Genomic DNA, 23,042 nt, shown 5'->3' on the forward strand with positions numbered 1-23,042 from the left:
TAATTTCAAACCTGTCCTAAGCTGCAAGGGAACATATACTAGTACTGTTAAATTGAAATTGGAAATGGAAATAGAGAATGTGTCAAAGAGACAACAACCCGACAAAAAGAGCAAATAACAACCGAAGACCACAAATGAGTCTTCAATGCAGCGAGAAACTCCCGTACCCGGAGGCGTGCTTCAGCTGGCCTCACAACAAAAATGTTTACTAGTTCAGTTATAATGGACGTCATACTAAAGTTCGAAATATATAAACGACACTGAAATCATAAATAATACAAGACTAACAAAGTTTACATTTAGTTCTAAATCTTACCTAAATGAAAGAACGTATTTTCCACTGCTATTACTCATTTTGAGATCTAGACGTGGTTTTGTGTAGTATAAATTCAATGATGATGTTTCTACAGTTGCTGTTATATTGATTAATTCTTTGGAACAGTTGAAATAGTTCAGAAAAGTAGGAATACAATCCGAACTTTTAAGATTAATATTTATGGTTGGAGGAATTTTTGGTTGAACCTGTAAATAAATACAGTAAACACACTAATATCAATAAATGATATGAATATATTAAATTATGACAAAGATATTGGCATGTGATTATGTTTTATTCGTTTGCCTACGGGTATTCGGACGAACTCAATTTATAAGTCTTTATATTTTTAATTGTTCGACAAATAATATGTATACAGTACGGGTATATAGTCACAAGTTCCTATACATCTTTTGGTTGCACAGTTTGTAAAACGAAGTCTATACAAAATGTCGAATATGCTTAGAACCTGAAGTTGAATTTTATTTGTCGTTAAATTAAAAAAAAAAGGATTCCCATTGTTATTAAAATAGCCACTAATTTTGTGATCCAAATATTCTATTTTTGGCATAGTATTTTTTTTACTAGAAAAGATGAGAATTTCGATTTCATGTCAGTAGAATGAATTTGGCTGCTTTCAAACAACTATTTAAAGTTTGTCTAAAAATACAAATACAAATTGTGACAGCCTATTTGCCATGTATGGTTTTGCCAATACATGCAGCAATTCGTGTACTTTAGTATCATATATGTCATTAAACAGTAATATTGGTCGTTGTCTTCTGCTTTCCTCGATTCACCTTTCGTCCTTGATACACAATAAGTATTTACCAAATAATAGGATTGATAAAAATACTGGACACCAAAATAAATTTAAACAGCAGAAGTCCAAAAAAACTGACAAAATCAAAGGTAAGATTTTTATATAATCCAATGGAAAACAACTCGAATTCCTGACTTGGTACAGACATGTTTATGAATGTACATCAGAGCATTTTTCTAACGCATTTGAGCGTTCCCAATTAAGGTACATACAGAAAAGTGCTTTGAACATATGCAATTAATAAAGCGCATTTTTTAATTTTTATTTGCATTCCGCGTTTACTCCATATCATCCTATCTAACTTACCTCCTATAGATTTCTAGTAAAGTGATTGCTTAAAAGCAACTGTTAACAAGGTTGCAATTGTTGGCATTGGTATAAAACCAATGGATGAAGGTTCTGAATTCTAACAGCAATAAATCATTGGTCTCTTTGAATGGCCACTTGCCTAAATACCACATGTTAAGATAGTCGGAAAGATAAATTAGTAACATGGTGGGCTAGTGATCTAATAAAAAAACCTCTCATTTTATCACCTTAGCAAAGGACTTAACTGTGCGATTCTGATTCTGTTTGCAGCAATATTTCAAAAAGTAGCATTTCACATCGGTCTCATTATGTTTAGTATGATATTTTCTGATAAAACAGACAATTTCATAGAATGTCATTACAAAATTGATCATGGCATAACAGACAAAAATGAAATAAATATATATATTTGTTTACCTTTGCGTTTCATAATTTTGGCACGGATATCATTGGGTCTTTTTTGATATAACGCAATATTGTGTGAATATAATGGAAATATAAAAAAAACAAGTTTATATAAGAGGGATGTTTAGCTATCTATAAAACCAGGTTTAACCACCACTGTCTTCGAAGAATGCATGTAACAAGTAAAGAATTTGACAATTGTTTTCTATTTGATCTGTCGAATAATATAGTCAAGTATTTGGTTTTGGTTTTATGAACTGCATCCATTATGAATTTACTTTAAGTTGTAGGTTGTTTTAAGTCTAATTTCATAAATCTGTATTGCCTATGACGGTGCTGGAATAGTTTGAAATAACGGCCCGTTTCAGGGTTAAGAACGATGGCATCATGAAGCAGGTTCAGTACTTTTGAACGAAAAATAAGGTATATATTGCATTTAAATTTCGGTATCTGAAGGTGAAATCTACTAATTACTTTGTTGGCAGACTTATCAATGACTTTTCACATAGTTTGGCTCAAGATTGTTTTGGTTAAATAAATAATATATAACTTGCTTTGTTGATTAATGACACAAAATTCGAAACACATTTTGAAATTCAAAAGAAAACGAGTTATGTTTACATTACAGGTTATTATTCCATAGTCAGACTGAAGCCAGCAGCATGGCAACAAAGTTCAAGGTATTCTGAAATGCCTGTTGGAAATGAATTGACCTTGCTATTAGATGACTACGAAATTCTTATATACGATTTATTTTGTGAATAATTGATATTTTGTTCTACTATATTGGTATTTAAGAGCTCATTTGTGTTCGGAACTTATTTTTATGTTGGTATTCCTGATCGAGTTCAGGAATATGAGCGATGAGTGCTCAACTAGTTTAGAGTAATATTGCCACTTGTTCTGTATGGGATTTGAAAGCAGATGAATGATGCGATGCTTTAAATTATGCACAATTATTGTATATCTTGTACGATTTATAGCAATGCATATTGTATGGACATTACGTGCTAAAGATGACATGTGAACTCCTAAATACCTTTTGTTTTTTTGGTATAAAAGGTGGATATCTCATTGCGCTGAGATATTGACCACTATAAAATTATCTCGAGGAAACTATTAGTGAAGAGTTCACTAGAACACATTCTGGTATAATAATAATGAAATGTTTGAATAAAACACCGATTAGAATATAGTTCAATCATTCCCTTCTCAAGAGAAATATCTAAATCAGTTTTTGTGTAAATTGTTTGAAAATTTGCTATGGGAAAACATTCATCGCGTACTAACCTCAATTGTGTATTTATTGGCTGCATACTATGCAAAGTCCAGAAAGATTCAAGAAAAAAACAAAACAAAATCGAGCAAAATGTAACAAAGAGTCTTCCAATCGACATAGACATCTATCATAAGAAGAGTTACTAATATATTGTTATCGCTTAACCAGTTCACACACTGATCTCAATACCTATTTACATTTTGTTTTATATATTGGGTAAGAAGAAATAAATCTGGATAGGTATTATTTATTGTCTACCATGAATACAGTTTGCTGCTGTTGAATTTCCTTCCCTCCGAGCAAAAGACTTGTGGTTAGTATTCTGAAATATAAAAAAAAATCAATAAATATCGTAAACAAACTAAAATCCATTGAAACATAAAGGGAATGCAATATCTAAAAACTAAGACTTGCAGATATAAAGAATGTGTTCATAGTACACAGATATCCCATCTTTACTATCATTTTCTATGATCAATGAATGGACAATGAAAATGAGGAAAATCTCTGATTTGAAATTAAAATTAGTAAAAAATCATCTCATAAGGAACATGTGTACTAAGTTTCAAGTTGATTGGACATCAACGTCACCAAAAACTACCTCGACCAAAAACTTTAAACGGAAGCGGGACAAACGGACGGACGAACGGACGAATGAACGAACGGACTAATGAACGGACGGACAAATGAACGGACGGACGAACGGACCCACAGACCAGAAAACATAATGCCCATATAAATATATCATACATTTAGATATACAAATATCGGAAACAAAGTTTGCAAAGATAATACCTTTTGAAAGAGTTTATGATATAAAAAAAAAGAACATGTGGTATGATTGTCAATATGACAACATTCATCAAGAGACAAAATGACAAAGAAGCGAACAACTATAGGTAGTCGTACGCCTTCAACAATGGGCAAAACCTTTACATCATAGTCACCTATAAACTAACGGTCTGATTGATGTACAAAATAATAATAAAAAAAAAATGTGATATACAGCAACAAACGACAACAACTGAATATAACACTTGGGACAGTCACATACACGTTCAGAATGTCTGAAAAAATATCCCAGTTTGCCTGTTGAATATGGGTAATGACGTGTGTGTATTATGACCAAACTTACTTACAAATTTATAAGCCTGTTTTTTTTTTTTGTGTATTTTTTGAAAACATCTTTATTTCAAATAAAAGAGAAAACAAATATCTTGAACGTAAAAAAAATTTGGTTTTGGATTTCTTTAAAATTTGATTATTTCCAAATTTCCAAAAATAAAACAAAAAGTAATTATTATTAAGCTGGATATTTCTTTCATGACTGACGTCTCTTTTGATGACTTGATGACTTTGTGATCAACGTAGCAAGTCCCTTTCAAAAGATCAACCTAGTGATAACGTATAATAAATGCCATATCTTACGTTGTTTTATGTGTTTTTCGTCCACGAATAGTCAAAGAGACATTTTTTGACATTCCAGCTCCGACTGTAACAGATACTGTAGAATCTGTGAATCCTGCAGTATCAGTAAAGTGGACCTGGTAAGTTTCATCAGTAGATCCTGTATTTGTTACGTTACTTATGACGGTCGAGTCTTTGTCAACATACAGGTTTCCTAAATATATAAAAGACAGGTATGTTAAGTTATATACTCCACTTTCGACACTATTTTAATTATAAATAAAGGCAACAGTAGTATACCGCTGTTCAAAACTCATAAATCCTTGGACAAAAAACAAAATCGGGATAACAAACTAAAACCGAGGGAAACGCATTGAATATAAGAGGAGAACAACGACACAACACCGAAACGCAACACACACAGAAACGGACCAAGCAACAGACAAAACACCACGAGAATAACAAATATAACATCAAAACCAAATACATGAATTTGGGATAGACAAGTACCGTGCCACGTCTTATCTCAATATCTCAAAATTTGAGAAAACACAAACGACTCAACGTTAAAATGCAACACACACAGAAACAAACAATAATATAACAATGGCCATCTTCCTGTCTTGGTACAGGATAAATGTGATGAAAGAATCAAACAGGAAAAAAATCCGTTGTAAACTTTGTCGTTGTTAGTTAAAAAAACAAACGAATAAGTATTTTAAACGATGTCGCATATCTCCTTTAAAAATATATGAAAACAACACTCTTTAAATTCATGCGCCTTTATGCCCTTACCTTCATCAAGAACACGGAAAGGCGAATTTTTGAGAGCAAAGAATGTATTAAAACTGGCGAAGAGCTATATGAAGAAGATGCTAGCAAATGTCGCTTGTTAACGTCTTATGTAAACAAACAAATAAATGTTATTTATCTAATTACCGTCACTCTGAAGTATTTGAAGGGATACTGATGCTGGATGTATAAGGTCTTTTGACTGACGCTTGAAAACATTCCCTTTCTCGGTGCCTTCTATTGCTATTTTAAATGCCTGAAAATAAATACAAGCACTGAATTGCTGGTTATACAGTTATATATGACAATGAATAGAAACAAACAATAAAAATATTGCATATCAATAACTTAATATTTCTCTGAAATATTTCACATTGCAAAATATAAGTTTTTTTTATGTACATTGATAAAAAAGGAGATGATTTGGGACAACACTTTAACAAGGTCCGGTTATCATGTTCAAATTATGAGAAGATAAACATGCATGTAACAAAGATCGGAAATACGTGAACTCTAATTAAACAGAATTAGGCATGTGTACATTTACTAGGTAATCATCTCCTGTTAGAAGACCACCGTCATAATTTTTAAAAGACATATCAAATATGAAGTGTAAATCAATATGAAAATACCAAGTGGTCAGAGTACCAATATTTTGAAGACGGACAGATGCCACAGTGGTCTAAGAAAGCGACAAACAAGTCTCCAAAGTCAAAAAGAAAAAAATCCAAGAAATAAAAAAGATATTAAGAATTAAGAGGATATAATACAGCAGCAAACAATAAATATAAAAGAGAACCAATACCACCAAGACACTTGGTAATCATAGGTTGCTCCAGGTTAAAGGGTTTAAAGCAATGAATATGACAAAATGTTGTTATAATATATAAGATGGACGATAAAGAAACATCGAAATATCGGATAGGAAGTTAATAAAATGGAACACTAAATCCATCAACAATCAACAAATTCGAAAAGACAATTGTAGAATTTGTGAAGTAATTTTATTAGTCATGTTTCCTCAAACAGCGACATACTACTTGTATATCAAAGACTTGAATATCAGGGTAAAAAAAGTCTATAAACTAGATGTGTCAAAGCGACACGAATGGCCCCGTCTCAAAAAGTTGAAAAATCTGCAATTTCAATAACACATGTGGACACACACATGATGGTAGTCTCACATATCAAAAATCAGCTCAAAATCTGGAGGCGTATAGTTAAAAAGTCTGTATAACTGTGATTTTCAATAATTTATTAAAGATGTAATACCTTAATTTTGCCAAAAATTAGCGGAGCGGAACGAAACTTAAACTTGATTTGTAACTCATCATGAGTAACTCACACAACAAAAATCCTCCCAATATCTGTGAGCGTTTAGAAAAAGTCTGTATAATTGTGATTAACAATTCATCTAAGTCCATAGCCCATAATTTTGGCAAAATTTAGGCAAGCTGAACAAAACTTAAAAATAAATTTTGCACATCATATTTTGTTTAGTTATAAAATAATTACGATATTGACAATGACTATACTGTTTAACGTTATACCTTATTAGGAACATTGAATACTGCTATGCCTGTTCTCTTCCTGCCTTGTGACGACTGAGCAAGACTCATTCGGGTTATTTCTGTTCCTGTTTCATCCAGCAGTATGCCATATACCAGACAATCATCAGAGGTAAGATCGGTCACTTTCACAAGAAGTGTAAGTGTTGATCCTTCAATAATTAGACATTTAAATAATATGTAAGATAATAATTCCTCTATGTTTAAAATTGATATTATGCAACTTTTTAGTAAAATAAAGCGGAACCTTTCTTTAAATAGCATGCATACATATAACTACGCTTTGTATGATAGTTTCCTATAGCGATATTACTATGATATTCTCAGTATGCCTTTAACCTACTAGTAATTATCTTTTACATTACGACTAATTTGTTGATTATCACCTTTTTTTTAATCTTCTCGTTCTTTTCCAATCAATAAATTCTTTTTTAAATTGAGCTATACGTTGCAGCATGAAGAGACTGACTCCCTTATCTTGCAATTACCTGCAAGTGGCGTTCCATGAATGGAAAGGAGAGCACCGTGAACATCTTCTAGGAACTGGTAAGTAAATTCTATATCACCTTGTTGTTTAACAGTCACTATCCACGTTTCTGAGTTCATATGTTTCAACATCCAAATTCCTGGCACTGGACTCTAAGTAAAAATATAAAAAAAAACCACTTTATTAGGATTAACGGAATTAGGAATGTACAATGTACACTGGATTAATAATACTAATAATATTGTACAGGTTGAGTCCCTATTAAAACATCGTAACTTTTATATTTGTGATCTCTTTAAGTAAGCAGTTTTACCAATTAATGCCATGGTTACGTATTTCCGTTTGAAAGTACTTCAAATTGCAGAATACATGTACTGCATATAGCTCTCGTTGAAATATTAGACGTCAATAAAAACATGTTCGGTCAGCTGGAACATGTTCATTTTACTCTATAACAATTATTGACTTTCCTAAAGTCATTGCATGTACAATTGATGTCACTTTTGAAAGTTGATACACAAAAAAGAACAATAATTAAAATAACACTTTAATTTTACAATGTATCATAACGTTATAAAAAGAGCTATTAAATTGATCAACGGCTATATTCGCCTGTCGGCTTAAGATCAGAAGGAATCATCGTCAGCTTTATATGGGTCGCAGAACGATAAGTCGATATCGAAAATGTTATTTGTATTCCTATTGGATGGATTGATACCCATACATACCACTATACTCATTATATAAGTGCTTCTGCCTATATCATTGAAAGAACTTTTACCAGAAAAGGTCTCTACTGTGCCTGAAACACACATTTAAGAAGAATTGTAAACAACATACATTTAGGCGACTGTAGGTTATCGATGTTAAAATCACCTAAATCGAATAAACATACACAAATTATGGTTTGAAAAAAAACTGTGGGAATCGTGTGAACCTTAAAGTAGAGAGCCGTGTACGTCAACAGGGTAAGCGTCCTATACTAAGCATGCATATCAAAATGAACGATTTACAACTTTTCTTCGGTTAGAGCTCTCTAAAGCTATAAACTATTGTTGATAACTTTACCGAATTGAAATAACATTCTTGCATCGATGAATAAAATGTACACCAATAGAATTGAGAATGGAATTAGGGAATGTGTCAAAGAAACAACAACCCGAACAATAAGCAGAAAACAGCTGAAAGCCACCAATTGGTTTTCAACACAGCGAAAAAATCCCATACCAAAAGGCGTGCCTAAGCTGGCCCCTAAACAAAATGTGTACTAGTTCAGTGATAAAGGACGTCACACTAAACTCTAATAAATATAAATGAACTGAAATTAATAAACAAACAAGACTAACAAAGACCAAATAAATGTACATTTCTTTGTAGGTAATTGTTTAGTCACGATTGTCTTTATTTTGGGTCTAATGCGGTCTCCTACTAGTATTTTTATCGATATTATGTTTCCTTGTAACAACGTCTCCTCTATTCTGTTCTGATAAGTAATGTTGAAAAAAAAGATATCTAATCGTTGTCGATACGAATCCGAACTTCCTTTCCAAATCAAGCTTTTCGGTATAAGTCTTTGGATCATATCTGAAGTGACAAAAGATTTCATGAATTTCATATTGGCAAAAGAAAAAAAAAGTATTCTGAACAAGTGTTGATGTTATCCAAAAACATCTTCTTATAATATACAACAAATATCATAAACGGTTGCCATGGAAAAAACTATCCACAAAACAACTTTTAAAAGTAAAATTCAAATAAATATCTCCAAGCTATTAACAGCTTATTTACAACTATCGACAATAGTTTACGATCTGAAGACATGAATACATTCAATTTAGCATTACTTACCAATTGGTCTGTATAGTGCTGAGGAAGGCTTCGAAGATGCATCTTCTATTTCAACAGTAAAAGCTGAAATATGACTATCAACTGTGATATCAAGGCTTCTACTGGATATCTTTGTTGTGTAAATATTGACATATGTAATAGCCATGTTTTTCTAAAATACATGCATAATAATGAAAAAAATCAATAAGCAAATAAAACAATATCAATATAAAAGAATATAACAGTGATGCGAGCTAAGAAGATTGGATATATCAAGAGCCAAAAGTAATAATATTAGAAACGAAAATTTAGCAAACCAAAAGGCGACATAATTATGACAAGAGATAGTAAGGAAATATTTTATTTCAAAAATAGGACAGTATATTTGTCACCCCAATTTTACATTTCAGACTTTTCATAATTCGATATATTCAGTTTTCAACGACATTTTGATCTTAGAAATCCTATCATTCCGATAATCGATTTTATGTATTTTAATTTTCTATTTACTTTTAGGAACAAATATTCCATTGTAGATATGTGTTTATATTATGTTGTTATTTTTTCTTTGTAGTAAAACAAATACGTTTAGTTAGTTTTGTCTCATTCAGTTTGCAAACGCTATATAGGTTAAATAAGTTATTATGTGATTTATAGCATGTATATATAAATATACATCTAATTTTAAAACAAAATAGGTCATAAATGAATGCTTGTAAATAATGTAAGTATATTTAAAATTAAGCGCCATTTTAATATCAAGAATAACAAATGTTTACACTATAGTATATAAATACATTTTAATATCTCGTGATCGCCTTTTCTGATTATCTTCCTGGTTGGCATAAGTCTAATTCTGAACCATTGTTTACAGTTTTGTAGCTACAGGTAATTACATTGCATTCTATTTTGTAGTTAAATTTTACTTGAAGAAAATAGTATTTTGGAATACCATCGATCTGAACTTGTTCATGTATCATGAAATCATTAATTTGTTAACGCTTTCAATGTTTTAGATATCGATCTTTAATCGGCAAAAAAGTTTTATGTGTCTGCTGTAGGATGCATTTCTTTAAATATTGACAATGAAATGTTCCATTGGAACTCCTTTTACGGCAAAATCTGTACCACTTTTACTATGCAAATTTTGAAAAATACTAGTATTTAAAGTTCATATGCACCATAATTTGTTTCAAAGGTAAAAACATATAGCTGTGCGGCATTTTTTCAACGTTTATATGCCCTGAACTTCTCAAGAGTTTAAACTAACACTAATTTTCTTAACTATCCCTACCTCGAATGAAATTTTACCACAGATTTCAATGTAAAAAATATGCATGCACCTGTTTATTTACTGGTAACATTCCCAAGTTATGTCTCTGTGAAATGGAACACAGAGAGCATAAATGGGAACCAATATGTAAACAAAAATTAATTTTCTATGACTATTCAAGATCTCCCTAAAAGAGGCGTGTTTTGAGAAACATCTGTATTTACAAAGTGCAACCTATAGCCATTTAATTTGTGTTATAAATTCACGACTAGCATAAGAATAAACTTCCTTTAATTTTTAAGGATTTAAATTTACAATAAACGCGTTATAGTATTTAATCTAGAAAGCTGATATTTTTTCTCTAAAGAGGATCTTCGTATGGTCTTTAATCGGGAAACAGTATGTATATGCTTTCGGGGGTTGATTTGACATTATTGTATCGTGCAAATAAGCAGTAAATAGTTAAATGGATATCTAAAACTGTGTTACCAATTCAATATAAAATTTACAAGAACATTTTACCAATCTATAAAAGTATAGATCTTTTTTTTATATAGATAATGGCCAGCTATGTACAGCCGTGCAGTGTATGTGAATATCAACATGTCTTCAAACCTGCGTGTATATGGTGTTCAGATTGCGATGAGGGGCTCTGCATAGACTGCAGTAAGTATCATGGAATTTCCAAATCAACACGAAAGCATGTCACTGTGCCGATTTCGGAATATCAAAAGCTGCCGTCTTACATCACAAGTATTAAGCAGACATGTAGTGCACATGAAGAGAAATATCAAATATACTGTAAAGACCATGAAGACGCATGTTGCAGTAAATGCACCGTCGAAAAACATGCGACATGTCCAAATATTTCAAATCTTGATGATATTGTTAAAAACATTAAGGCCTCAAACGCTTTTCTGGAAATTCATGAAACATTGAATGAAGTTGCTGAGATCATCAAACGGATTCGTCAAGATAAAAATGGTAATCTCAAAACATTGTCCGAAAAAAGAAAGCAGATCGAATGTGAAATTCAACTGTTTCGAGTAAATATCAACCATCATCTCGATAAACTACAAGAGAACTTCATAACAGAGTTGCAAGAGACAGAAAAAAAAGAGGAAACAAAAATATATAAATTGATGAAAGCTTTAGATGAGCATGAACGTAAAGTTGTAAATCACCAAGAGAATATAGCAAGCATAAAACAACACGCATCAGATCTACAGACCTTCCTATCGCTGAAGCAGCTTGAAGGTGATGTAAATGATAACAGTCAGTTCATTGATTCACTTACTGAAAGTAATGTTCTCAATCGTGTGGAGATCAAGTTTAACATTAATACATCACTGACAGACATTGCAAATAGTGTCCTTGAGTTTGGAAAAGTATATATTGACAAGTCCAGTACCTCAGTGAACATTGTAAAGAAAAAGCAACAACAAGCTCAGTTGATATTACCTAAATTATCACAAATTGTGCCCTTTGAGAATATACAAGTCAAGTTGCAACACACAATAAAAACCGAATCGCCTGACGTCAGAGGATGTTGCATATTACCTGATGGTAGAACAGTGTTCACCACTCCTGGATTAAACAAAGTAGCTGTAGTTAAACAAGATGGTTCACTGGATTTTTCTTTGGGTCTAAGAGCAGCACATGGTGTAGCATACAACATTGAAGATAACACTTTAGCGATATCATCCTGGTGGAATGGCCAAGGCAAAACAATATCAATAATTGATTTAACCAAACAACAAGTAAAAAAAACTTTATCACCTGGTGGACAAACCGGTGGCATAGCGGTGAAAACTAATACATTGTTGTATCACATTGAAAATATAGGAATTCGGGCCTTTGATCTGACTGACGAATCAACACGTGATGTAACTACTGAGAACATGGACACACCAATCGAGATTAACATATCTGGAGACAAACTTTATTATTCAAGTTATCATTATCATACAGTAGTATCCTGCGATCTACAAGGAACAAAACAATGGACATTCAAAAATGAAAATGTTTTAACATATCCATGTGGATTATCAACTGACAATGACGGCAATGTGTATGTTGTAGGATATGGATTAACGAATGTCGTGATTATCTCCCCTGATGGACAAAAACATAGGGAACTCTTAACTACAAAAGATGGTTTAGATAACCCATGGTCAATTAACTTTGAAAAAGAAACTAATCAGCTTTTAGTTGCAAACCGTTATTCTAAAGCTTTTCTGTTTAACGTGACCAGAAATTAAACTACTGCAATTTTATCTATAATGAATTTTTGAATAAACAAAAATTTTGGATTTATACAAAAGTGTATGCATATTTGAAAAATATTTGTTAGCGCTTTCTTATCGTAACGGAACGGAGAAGTCTTTTCTACGCAAGGACGAGACGCTTGTTTTAAGGTTCAAAATTGATAGTTAATGGAGATGAGTACAAAATAACGTTTAGAAAAGCCACAGAAACCTTTACTTTTTGCAACTTGCAAGTTTTCCTTAATTCTCGCAAGGTTTCGTTAAAATATCAACTTTCTAGACTAAAGACTGTATCTCGATAAAGGCTACTAAATATTAAGGATTTTCTTATCCCAGGCATATATATAACCTTAGTCGTATTTGGCACCACTTTTTAGAATTTTGTGTTATCAATGTTCTTAAACTTTGTACTTGTTTTGCTTTCTGTACTATTTTTATTTGAGCGTCACTATAGTCGCCGTCAGGTAAAATTGAAAGCAATGTTTTTGGTTGAAAATTTTAAACTAACAACCGCATTCATTTAAAATAACGTTTTTGAATTATCGGAATCAAATATCGTTCCAAAGATCAGCTTCTGTCCTACTTTTTATTGAGTTTGCACTGCATAATCATGACCTTCACATAATCCAATATTATTTTGAATTGTGGAATCTGACATTGTTATTACCGAAAGTGTTGCTGTGGAGTTCCACCTGCTGTCTATTTTCTCGGGTCTGCATCTTCTGTATTGTTTAAATGCTAAAAGCGCGGGGAATTGTATCACATCAATGACGAGGATATTACCGGAGAGTAGCGAATGCTTTGAAAATATGGGATCCTCATAGAAACCAAATGGCAGTTTAACAATGTTAATAATCTTAAAAAATGTGAAAGTCAGGATTATACAGTGCAAACACAATAAAAGGTAGCACAGTAGCGGATATTTGGAATGGATTGTTCTTCCGCTAATGGAAAACATCATCTCAAGTGAATGCGGCTGATATTTAAAAAAAATCGCCAAACATCATGGTGTCAATTTTACTTTAGTAAGTCGTATGTATAAACGCACGTGTATGGTGTATTAAATTATAAACCTGGTACCTTTGATAACTATTATCATGTCCAAATGCCCTATTGTAATGTTTATTGGTTTATTTCTCTGTCCTGAATGTTCGTGCATTTATTTTGTACTGAAGACCTGACATGTAAAGTTGTCATTTCAGTGTAATCTAATATTACCATAAACGCGCGACGTTTGGCTAGCCGCAAATCCAGATTCAACCCACCATTATTTATTTTTTTATCTTGTAACAAGCTAGGAGAATGGCAGTAGTTCATTTATGGGTGTATTGCATTGCCGTTTGTGTTGCACTTCAGTGTTTCTGTTATTTCGTTGTTTCCTCTTATAGTTGATGTGTTTAACTCAGTTTTAGTTTGTAACCCGGAATTGTTTTCTCTCAATCGATTTATGACTTTCGAACAGCGGTAAACTACTGTTGCCTTTATCTACCATTGTCAACTACATGGATTGTTTTTTGCTAACTGTAGTGTATTCACAAATAAAATACCTCTAAAAGAGTGTCGAGTGGTTTTGAGATATCCCTGTCTTTGACCGGTATATACGTGCCGCCTAAACTTTGAAAGAAATTACCAAACCCTCTCTTCTTACGATGACCTGTAAAGCAAATGAACAGTTTGGTTTGGATATTGCATAGTACAAGTCAAGAACCCGGTTAGTGTCAAGTATGTAGATGAATTATCATTGTAAAAATAAATTCTATTTAAAATGGAGGAAATACAGTTCGTCCTTGATTTCATTTGTCATAAAAAGTCAGAAAATTTAGTGTGTTATTTTAAGAGGCATTTAAAAAAAAAAAAGGAACAATCATTTTAATGTTTTTAAAAGCAAGAATAAGAAGAATACTAAAATGATTACACATGTCAAACAATCAAAGATATGTTATAAACACCATGTTACTTATATAACAAACATATACGTTGTTACAACATACAATTACTACCATGAGTCATTACATGAAAATATGGCGGGTGTAAGTAAATCTAGATTTCTTCTTTATATGACAACCCCACTTTTTTTTTTAAATATTGATCATCGGAATAGCTTTTATTCTTAATACAGTGGGGGTAAACGATGTACACAAAATGTATATACAATTGATAGATATGTACCTTGAGATTTAGCAATACACCCAAGTGGTTCTCCTCCACTGTTGTGGGTTCCATTTTTTGGAGGTGAAGTCTGAAGTTGACCATGACATTGTCCCGTAATGAAAGACACTAAATGTAGATCCTTACTTCGGATGAGGTTAACAACGTCATTTCTTAAATCGGGATCTTTAGGATCAGCGTCAGTAAAAAAGAAAACACACGAACCATTCCGTGCGTGCTGCATAGCTGAAAATATGATTAAGACACTCATTAAAAGGTTTATGTATGGCATGATTGTTAAAAAAGTTTCTCTGACATAACTGGTTTTAAAGATACATACACAATTGCAAGTTTGAATAGTTTTAATATTATAAAACTAAGTACCACATGTATATCAGGTTGGCAAGAATTACATTATTATAAACTGTATTTAGGAACATACGAAAATAAGAAGATGAACTCAGATTGCAAATGAAACAACTCCCCACCAGAGACAAAATGACACCGAAATTAACAACTATTGGTCACTGTAGGATGACATACCTGTTTTTATGCCAGACATGGCGTATTCTGGGCAATCACCGCCACCATCGACTGTTAAAGCATTCAACCACCGTTTGACTTCTTCTCCGTCCTTTGATACTCGATATGTAGTTTTTGAAGCTAAAAGAAAATTATAAATTGTTTTAAAATAAAATGAAAACAACACGTTATAAATTTCATTCGTAAGAAGCGCTTTACTGGGTTGATCTTTTCCAGGAACGCTCAAAGCCGAATATTTGAAAGCCAAGAATATAAATGATATGAATTTAACTCATTCAAGCAAAGTTTACCCTAGATGGGTTTTTTGTTTTTTTATAAACTTGTTGGTTAAACCCTTAGTTTCCTTAAAATATGCACCTAATAAACAGTCAATTTCAGAAAGTTTTGTAAACAATCATGGCAATACTAAAGTACTGACTACTAACCTTATGATACTCTCGGATACGTATAGTCAAACATTTGTGATTTAAAGGTTTGTTCACCAGGAGCAGTCATTGGTGATTTAAAGGTTTGTTCACCAAGGGAAAACATTGGTGATTTAAAGGTTTGTTCACCAAGAGCAAAAAACATGTTTACTATATATTTTCATACTATAAACAGAAGATGAGGTATGGTTACCAATAAGATACTAGTAACTATTCACAAAAGACTAAATGACACAAAAGGTTAACAACTATAGGTCACCGTTCAACAATGTCATGTCACATAGTCAACTACAAAAGGTCCCGAAATAACAAATGGAAAGCAATTATAACGAGGAAAAAAACGGCCTAATTAATGTTAGAATAATGAAACATATTTTTAAAACACAACAACAAATGAAAACCACTGAATTACAGGCTTCTAACTCGAGATGGGCAAAAACAGAATGTGGCAAATTTAAACATATAATCAGCACGATTTTATATTGATTTTCATTAGTATACCTTCAAGGTTGAACTGTGTATGTATAGCTGTTTCACAAGCCACGCCTATTTTAGGGAGATATATAATATTCATGATAGATATTTTGTTTTGTGTATTTATTGGTTCCAAGATTTGATATCTATGTTTTATCTCATAGAGACATAAATCGAAATATTACCATGAGCATATCAACTTTCCACTCTATGTATTGATATTTGCGAGACAATTTTCGCACAAAAAAGAAAATAAGGTGTACACGCAGATTACACATGTGTATGGGCAATATGAGATATAGTTATGTGTCAATAGAAGAGCAACCAAAAGCCACAAAAAATACAAACCATGTAGATTCAAACATTATTTCTCGAGCAATAAATAAATGTCTATACTATATGTCATTTTTTTTATCAGGGTTTGATTTAAACAAAACTTTTAACAAATTAGTTTGTCTATTTTAACATACCAGGATCATTAAATGTCACCACAATATAGTTGAACGGGGAATATCCTGGCATCATTGCCTTTGTAACCATTTCAACAGCCTTTTGTCGAACTTGAAATATATCAGATGCCATTGAACCGGTAGTGTCAATTACAAAGACAATAGACAACGAAGGATCGTTGCAGTTAACACATTGACTTTGATGATTTTGCTCGTTCAGACCCAGTAGTTTGCCAAGTCGAACGTAACCTACAACTGTCAACAAGGAACTTTCTGAAATAGAAATAGCTATATGTAAATACGGATCATAAATCAATTTACAATGTTTAGTTGTTCAGTTCACAGTTTATTTCTGTCTTCGTATTACACTTTTAAATAATTATTTTGGAATAATTAAATGTGTGTACAAAAATATGACATAACGTTTTGAGAAGTTGAAAGTAATGATAGATAGTCCTGCTACTTGCAATTTCAGTAAATTCAAGGAATTGGTAAAATTGCCATGTTGCTAAAATAAAAACATAGGAAGTAATGCATTACATTTCTACCTAAATATGAACGAATTTTAATTTTGGGGTAAAAATTTACTACAAATATCCCTCCTACTTACCATTTCTGATAAAGAAATCAGTTGTAGCGTCAGTAGCCATTTTCCCAGCTTTAGAATGAAGATAGTAGTGTGGAGATAGAACTGTTGAAGTAGTTTCTTTGTTGATTCCTCCTGTGGCTGGTAAATGTCTACTAGAATCGTGTCGTCCGCCATGGCTACACTTACCTTCACCATTCGCCCACTGAGAATCTAGAAATCAATTATACAGGGTCTATCAGTTTGATTTGTCGTTTAGAGTCCTTTATTTTCTAATTTCACAGACGTGTTTTCCATTGTTTTTTCCCCAGTATTATGCAATTTAAAAAACTTTTCTTTCTTTTCCAGGTTATTTTTTCTTTCGTCCTTATTATATCTCGGACAATATTTCAAGTACAATGCCGTGTCAAGATTTACTTACTGAAAACCTTCACCCCGCCTTGTCCAGTTGAACTATGATCTATGTAACCACTGTTCAATACATGTCCTGCAATAATGTTACCGTTACATGCTCCGTTCTGACTAAAAGAAAGATAATATTGTTTCGTTTAGAGATTACACAAATCTAGCTTTATACTGCACTATATTCATTATAGGACCCCGTTCACACTAGGACATTTTTATCGATTTAAAGTAGACCGGTTCACTTTAGATCGGCTAATGTGAACCCATTGAATCGATCTTCAATCGGTCTAAACTAAAACACCAAATGAGGTAGTTTAGTTTGAATCGATCTAAAGTAAACCGATCTTAGATGTGAACACATATATATAATTATATATCGGTTTAAACTAGTACGATTGAATTGAAAATAACGTATACGCATTTATAGCGGCAAAACTATCTCAGAGGTTCGTTGTTTAACCCATATTGCTCTGTTAAAAGACCTTAAAAACAAACTGAAAACATGTTGTCCTCGCCGTAGCATAGATTTACGAAATCTGTGTCTTCTTTTCTTATGTTGATTTTTATTCTTTGCAGGAACCGCAGTATTTTCGGCGTCGTTTTGTAACTTCGTTGCTACAGTTAATTTTTTTTCAAAATTAAACGGAAACTGTAATAACACCAGTATCATTTTAACTTGTGATTCAAGAGAAGCAATAACTTTATCCATTTTTTTTCCCAAGTGTGTGTATCAGTGTATCAACACATGAATTTGATAGATCAGTTCTACTTATACACAGTGTTTACAGTTTTACGGGCAAAATTTAGACCGATTGCGTTTTTAATTGTAGGGTGAACGCAGTGGTTCCGACTAGACCGATAGAGATCGTTATGATTAAAGATAATGTGAACGCTAACTGGTTTTATTTAGATCGATTCAAATTAGATCGATAATAAAGGGCTGCGCTTGTGCGCATGATACGCCCGTTGCTCTTTTAACTTGTCTTTTATGCTTTAAATAAATTAATATGATCAACTAGAAATAGTGTGAGCCCTGTCAAATACACCCCCCCCCCCCCAAATAATAAATAAAAATTTACTATTAAGGCTACCTCAAATTTAACTAAGTTTGTTGTCTTAATTTTTCATCCATACATTCTATCTTGTTCACAACACACTTTCTGAGTACCAAGTACCTTTTATATTTATTAAGGCATATACATTATATAAAAGTTTTAATAATAGATGTGATAAAATAGACTAAGTTATTCTAAATATTACAGAATCACAGCTGATAACAAAGATAGCCTATGTCAATAGATATAAACAATTTATCAAAGTTGCATAAAATTTTGTTAAAGTGTTAGTTATTGTCCCAAAATTGGAAAACCCTCCCTTTTTTAAGCATAAAAATTCAAAACACGGAAATGTGAAATTTATAAAAATTGAAAGGGAGCTTACATCAATAGATATAAACAATTCACCAAAGTTTCATGGACATTGGTGAAAGCCTTTTTGAGTTATTGTCCGAAGTGTTAAAAATCCCCCTTTTTTATGAATAAAGCCCCATAAATCCAAAACTTAAAATCTGAAATTTACAAAAATTAAAAGGGAGCTTACATCAATAGATATAAACAATTCACCAAAGTTTCATGGACATTGGTGCAAGCCTTTTCGAGTTATTGTCCGAAGTGTTAAAAATCCCCCTTTTTTATGAATAAAGCCCCATAAATCCAAAACTTAAAATCTGAAGTTTATAAAAATTGAAAGGGAGCTTACATCAATAGATATAAACAATCCACCAAAGTTTCATGGACATTGGTGAAAGTGTTTTTGAGTTATTGTCCGAAGTGTTGAAAATCACCCCTTTTTTATGAATAAAGTCCCATAAATCCAAAACTTTAAATCTGAAATTAAAAAAAAAACGAAAGGGAGCTTACGTCAATAGATATAAACAATTCACTTAAGTTTCATGGAAAATGGTGAAAGTGTTTTTGATTTATTGTCCGAAGTGTGGACGACGGACGGACGGACGGACGGACGGACGGACAACAGTATACCATAATACGTCCCGTCTAAAAGACGACGGGCGTATAAAAAAATGCTAGTGTGAACAGGGTATAAAAGTCTAGCTTGAATTGACGGATTATATAAACATATTAATGATCAATCATTTGTTGACCCATGGAAATACACAGGAAGACTTTTTTTTTTATATTTACAAATGTTCTGCTTCCCAAACTACTTTCTTTATTTTTTTTTATTTTGAAAGCAATGTGATTAAAAATAAATCACCGTAATTGTTTTAAGTGCAAAATAATTATTTTTCATTTGTATTCGTTCAGTTTATGACATGTTTTGAGAAGTTCTTCTATACATACGTTCCATTGTAAGCATGACAGCTTTTACATGTAGGTTGATTGTCATTAGCAACAGGAATTCCTAAAGTATCATTCCAACCTAGAAAAGAAACAGTTCAGTAATTAAAGTACATGCTTTTTAGATTAGAGCCTCCGGTATGGTATCAATTATCGTTTTACTAATTCCTTATTTTAGTTGGACCAAACAAATTTAAACATATATATTGCCTGCGGCTGTTATTTGCTCTTTAGTCGGGTTGTTGTCTGGTTGATATCTTCTTCATTTCCGTTCTCAATTTTATATAACTATGAGTAAACAATTTTGTCACAAGATAACAACAGTAAGGCGTATTACTAGTTACTGGCGGTAACATGCAATCGATCAGGAATAAGTGCCGATGCGTTTTCAACTTTAATTAGAATAGTCTGAACCTATCTAATATTATAGAATCATGAATTATTTATTTCTTCTGAGAACAGTTATTAATAAAACCGAGAAGACCAAATTACTTTATATCTGTAGAACAAAGTATTACCTAACGAGTTTAATGTTCCGCCGCCGAGCTCAACCCAATTTGTGTTTGAGTAAAAGTCTTGAAGAGTATATAGATAATCTCCTACAACCATGCGTACAACTGACCAGTTTGGACTGGAATCTGTGCTTAGGCTTTCTATTTGGGATCGTTTGAGATTCAGGTACATATTTCCTGAAACAAATATAAGTTAAGTAAATAGATTATTAGTAATACGAATTATCAGTATTGAAAACATATTTGAAGTTCAATCATATATTATCTCATTTAAAAAAAATATATGTATGAAAAGATATAGGAAGATCTGGTGTGAGTGCCAATGAGACAACTCTCCATCCAAATAACGATTTAAAAAAGTAAACCATTATAGGTCAATATACGGCCTTCAACACGGAGCCTTGGCTCACAAAATTACTAGTGTAAAACCATTCAAACGGGAAAACCAACGGTCTAATCTATATACAAAAAAAACGAGAAACGAGAAACACGAATAAATTACATAAACAAACGACAACTACTGTACATCAGATTCTTGGCTTAGGACAGGTGCAAACATTTGCAGCGGGATTAAACCTTTAATGGTACCAAAACTTCTCCCTTTTTCTGAAACAATAGCATAACATCACAACATAGAAAAACACACGATAAAATATCAATTGGTAGACTTAACTCGATCAAAAAACTTAAATTAATACACTATATGAAGCATAAATTCTTAAATCAACAGAAAATAATTTAAATATTGACGTATATCTAAATAAATAAATAAATAAATAAGACAAACTACCTTCAGTTATCATCTCATTGTTCATACTGTATTTAGCTGATGTCTGTACTTTTTTTTCAGCATCTTCTAATCCTTTAACAATATCGTCAACAGCATTGTCGTAAATGTTACCAGCTGATGGCACTGAAATGAAAATAACACTTTATAAAGTGTTGTATGCGAAGCTCATTTCTAGATTTAGTTATGCACCAGAAGCATAAGCTCAATCCTTTACAACCATAGATGCATGGATACATATAAATGATCATTGATAACACTATTTAGCAACAACAAAAGATAACCAGAAATCTTATTATTTGTAAAAATAAAAGGAAAACAAAATTAATAAAATTGAGATGACTTTTTCTATAATTTTGACATAATTTGTCCCAAAAGTAGTAGAACACACTGTATAAATGTTATTGAGAAAGCGCAGGTGGGATTCTTTTTATTTTCTTTAATTGTGTAAAAGAAATCGGCACTACGAAATAACAGCGCACTCTGACCAATTGGTGGTGCAACAGTGCCATCGACTAAATTGTATTTTATTTATTGAATGAGGCTTAAATCATCATATCGGTACGTAAGACAACATACAAAATTATATAAGAAAATCACAAAAAACTAATTATGAATAAAACTTTAAAAACTCAGTTAATTTTTATCTTTTAGAAAATTCTGTTCAGATTTGGCCTCCATTACAGATTTCGGTTTGGTGTAGAAAAGCTATGGAAAAGGATTGGTTGGAAAAGCTATAAAAATATCATCAAGCTTTATATTATCACTTAGATTTTCCTTTACATTAAGTGGTCAACACCAATTTAACCACACATTAAGGACGCAGTGTACAAGTTTAATTCGTTCTTATTTTGTAAAAATTTTATTAATACAAAAATGAAAAAAATAAATGTAAACAAATAATATGATAGAAAGGGACGGAAAATTTTTCCTTTCCAATTTAAATTAAATTGGTGATAATAAAAAGAACGCAGAGGGTTTAATCAAATGAAACCGTTAAATGAAATGGTCAAATAACGTGTTCTGTTTCTGTTGTAATTTCTAATTAGAATGAAAAATGTTACCTTCCTCAAAGTACTGCTTTAAAATTTCTTCAGTTGTCTGATTTTGTAAATCAAATCTTCCAGGTCTCAGTATTGTTGCTATGTAAATTGAAGCTACTCTATCAAGAGCACCTCGCGTGATGTTTTCATGTGTATATCCAGTTGGATTGGAATACTCGTTGATAGCGAATCCAGAAGCATAGTTTAAGAATGTCAGAAGAAAGCAAATAACACGGAAATGTAAGTACAATGTCATCTCCCATACAGCTTACTTTTTGAAGTCTTTCAGAGTAACGTTATCTATATGCATATATAACCATGATAAGAAGACAATCCGTCATGCGCATATAAGTCAAATATTTATTACTTTATGTGCAAGTGCTATCGAACTAGGATATTAGTTTTATAAGATAATAAATACTGCACAATGAGTTCGTCTGCAATTCTTGAAACCACTGCATTTCTTGTAAGAAACACTGAAACCGGTGTTTTAACTTAAAAAAAGAATCTCATTAAGTACCCATTGAGTCATTAGTTGATTTCCTATATATCGAAGGGAC

At 32.1% G+C, this 23,042-nt stretch overlaps 2 protein-coding genes across 2 annotated transcripts; one reads left to right on the forward strand and one right to left on the reverse strand.

Moving 5' to 3' along the window:
• Positions 1–245: 245 nt before the first annotated feature.
• On the reverse strand, positions 246–22,770 carry LOC134684317 (von Willebrand factor A domain-containing protein 7-like). Its single transcript, XM_063543604.1, has 18 exons — positions 22,504–22,770; positions 21,443–21,565; positions 20,659–20,829; positions 20,144–20,222; positions 17,800–17,900; positions 17,403–17,591; positions 16,814–17,065; positions 15,445–15,564; positions 14,923–15,147; positions 14,301–14,407; positions 9,235–9,385; positions 8,115–8,188; positions 7,388–7,538; positions 6,882–7,051; positions 5,479–5,587; positions 4,561–4,753; positions 3,391–3,454; positions 246–522 (listed from the first exon to the last, which is right to left on the reverse strand). The coding sequence occupies exons 1-18, from the start codon at positions 22,736–22,738 to the stop codon at positions 313–315; spliced, it is 2,724 nt and encodes a 907-aa protein (XP_063399674.1). The 5' UTR covers positions 22,739–22,770; the 3' UTR covers positions 246–312.
• LOC134685195 (uncharacterized) lies at positions 10,030–12,750 on the forward strand. The gene is made up of 2 exons (XM_063544691.1): positions 10,030–10,101; positions 11,044–12,750. Exon 2 carries the CDS (start codon positions 11,047–11,049, stop codon positions 12,745–12,747), a length of 1,701 nt encoding a protein of 566 aa, XP_063400761.1. The 5' UTR covers positions 10,030–10,101; positions 11,044–11,046; the 3' UTR covers positions 12,748–12,750.
• Positions 22,771–23,042: the final 272 nt, after the last annotated feature.

The sequence above is a fragment of the Mytilus trossulus genome, chromosome 9, assembly GCF_036588685.1.
Source record: "Mytilus trossulus isolate FHL-02 chromosome 9, PNRI_Mtr1.1.1.hap1, whole genome shotgun sequence".
In the NCBI taxonomy this organism is placed as follows: Eukaryota; Metazoa; Mollusca; class Bivalvia; order Mytilida; family Mytilidae; genus Mytilus; species Mytilus trossulus.

Coding starts and splice junctions, on each gene's coding strand:
- LOC134685195 (XM_063544691.1), top strand. CDS start 11,047: ATGGCCAGCTATGTACAGCCGTGCAGTGTATGTGAATATCAACATGTC.
- LOC134684317 (XM_063543604.1), bottom strand. CDS start 22,738: ATGACATTGTACTTACATTTCCGTGTTATTTGCTTTCTTCTGACATTC. Junction 21,566..22,503: donor AAAGCAGTACTTTGAGGAAG/GTAACATTTTTC, acceptor TTTTCATTTCAG/TGCCATCAGCTGGTAACATT. Junction 14,408..14,922: donor GTGTATTGCTAAATCTCAAG/GTACATATCTAT, acceptor TTTGCTTTACAG/GTCATCGTAAGAAGAGAGGG.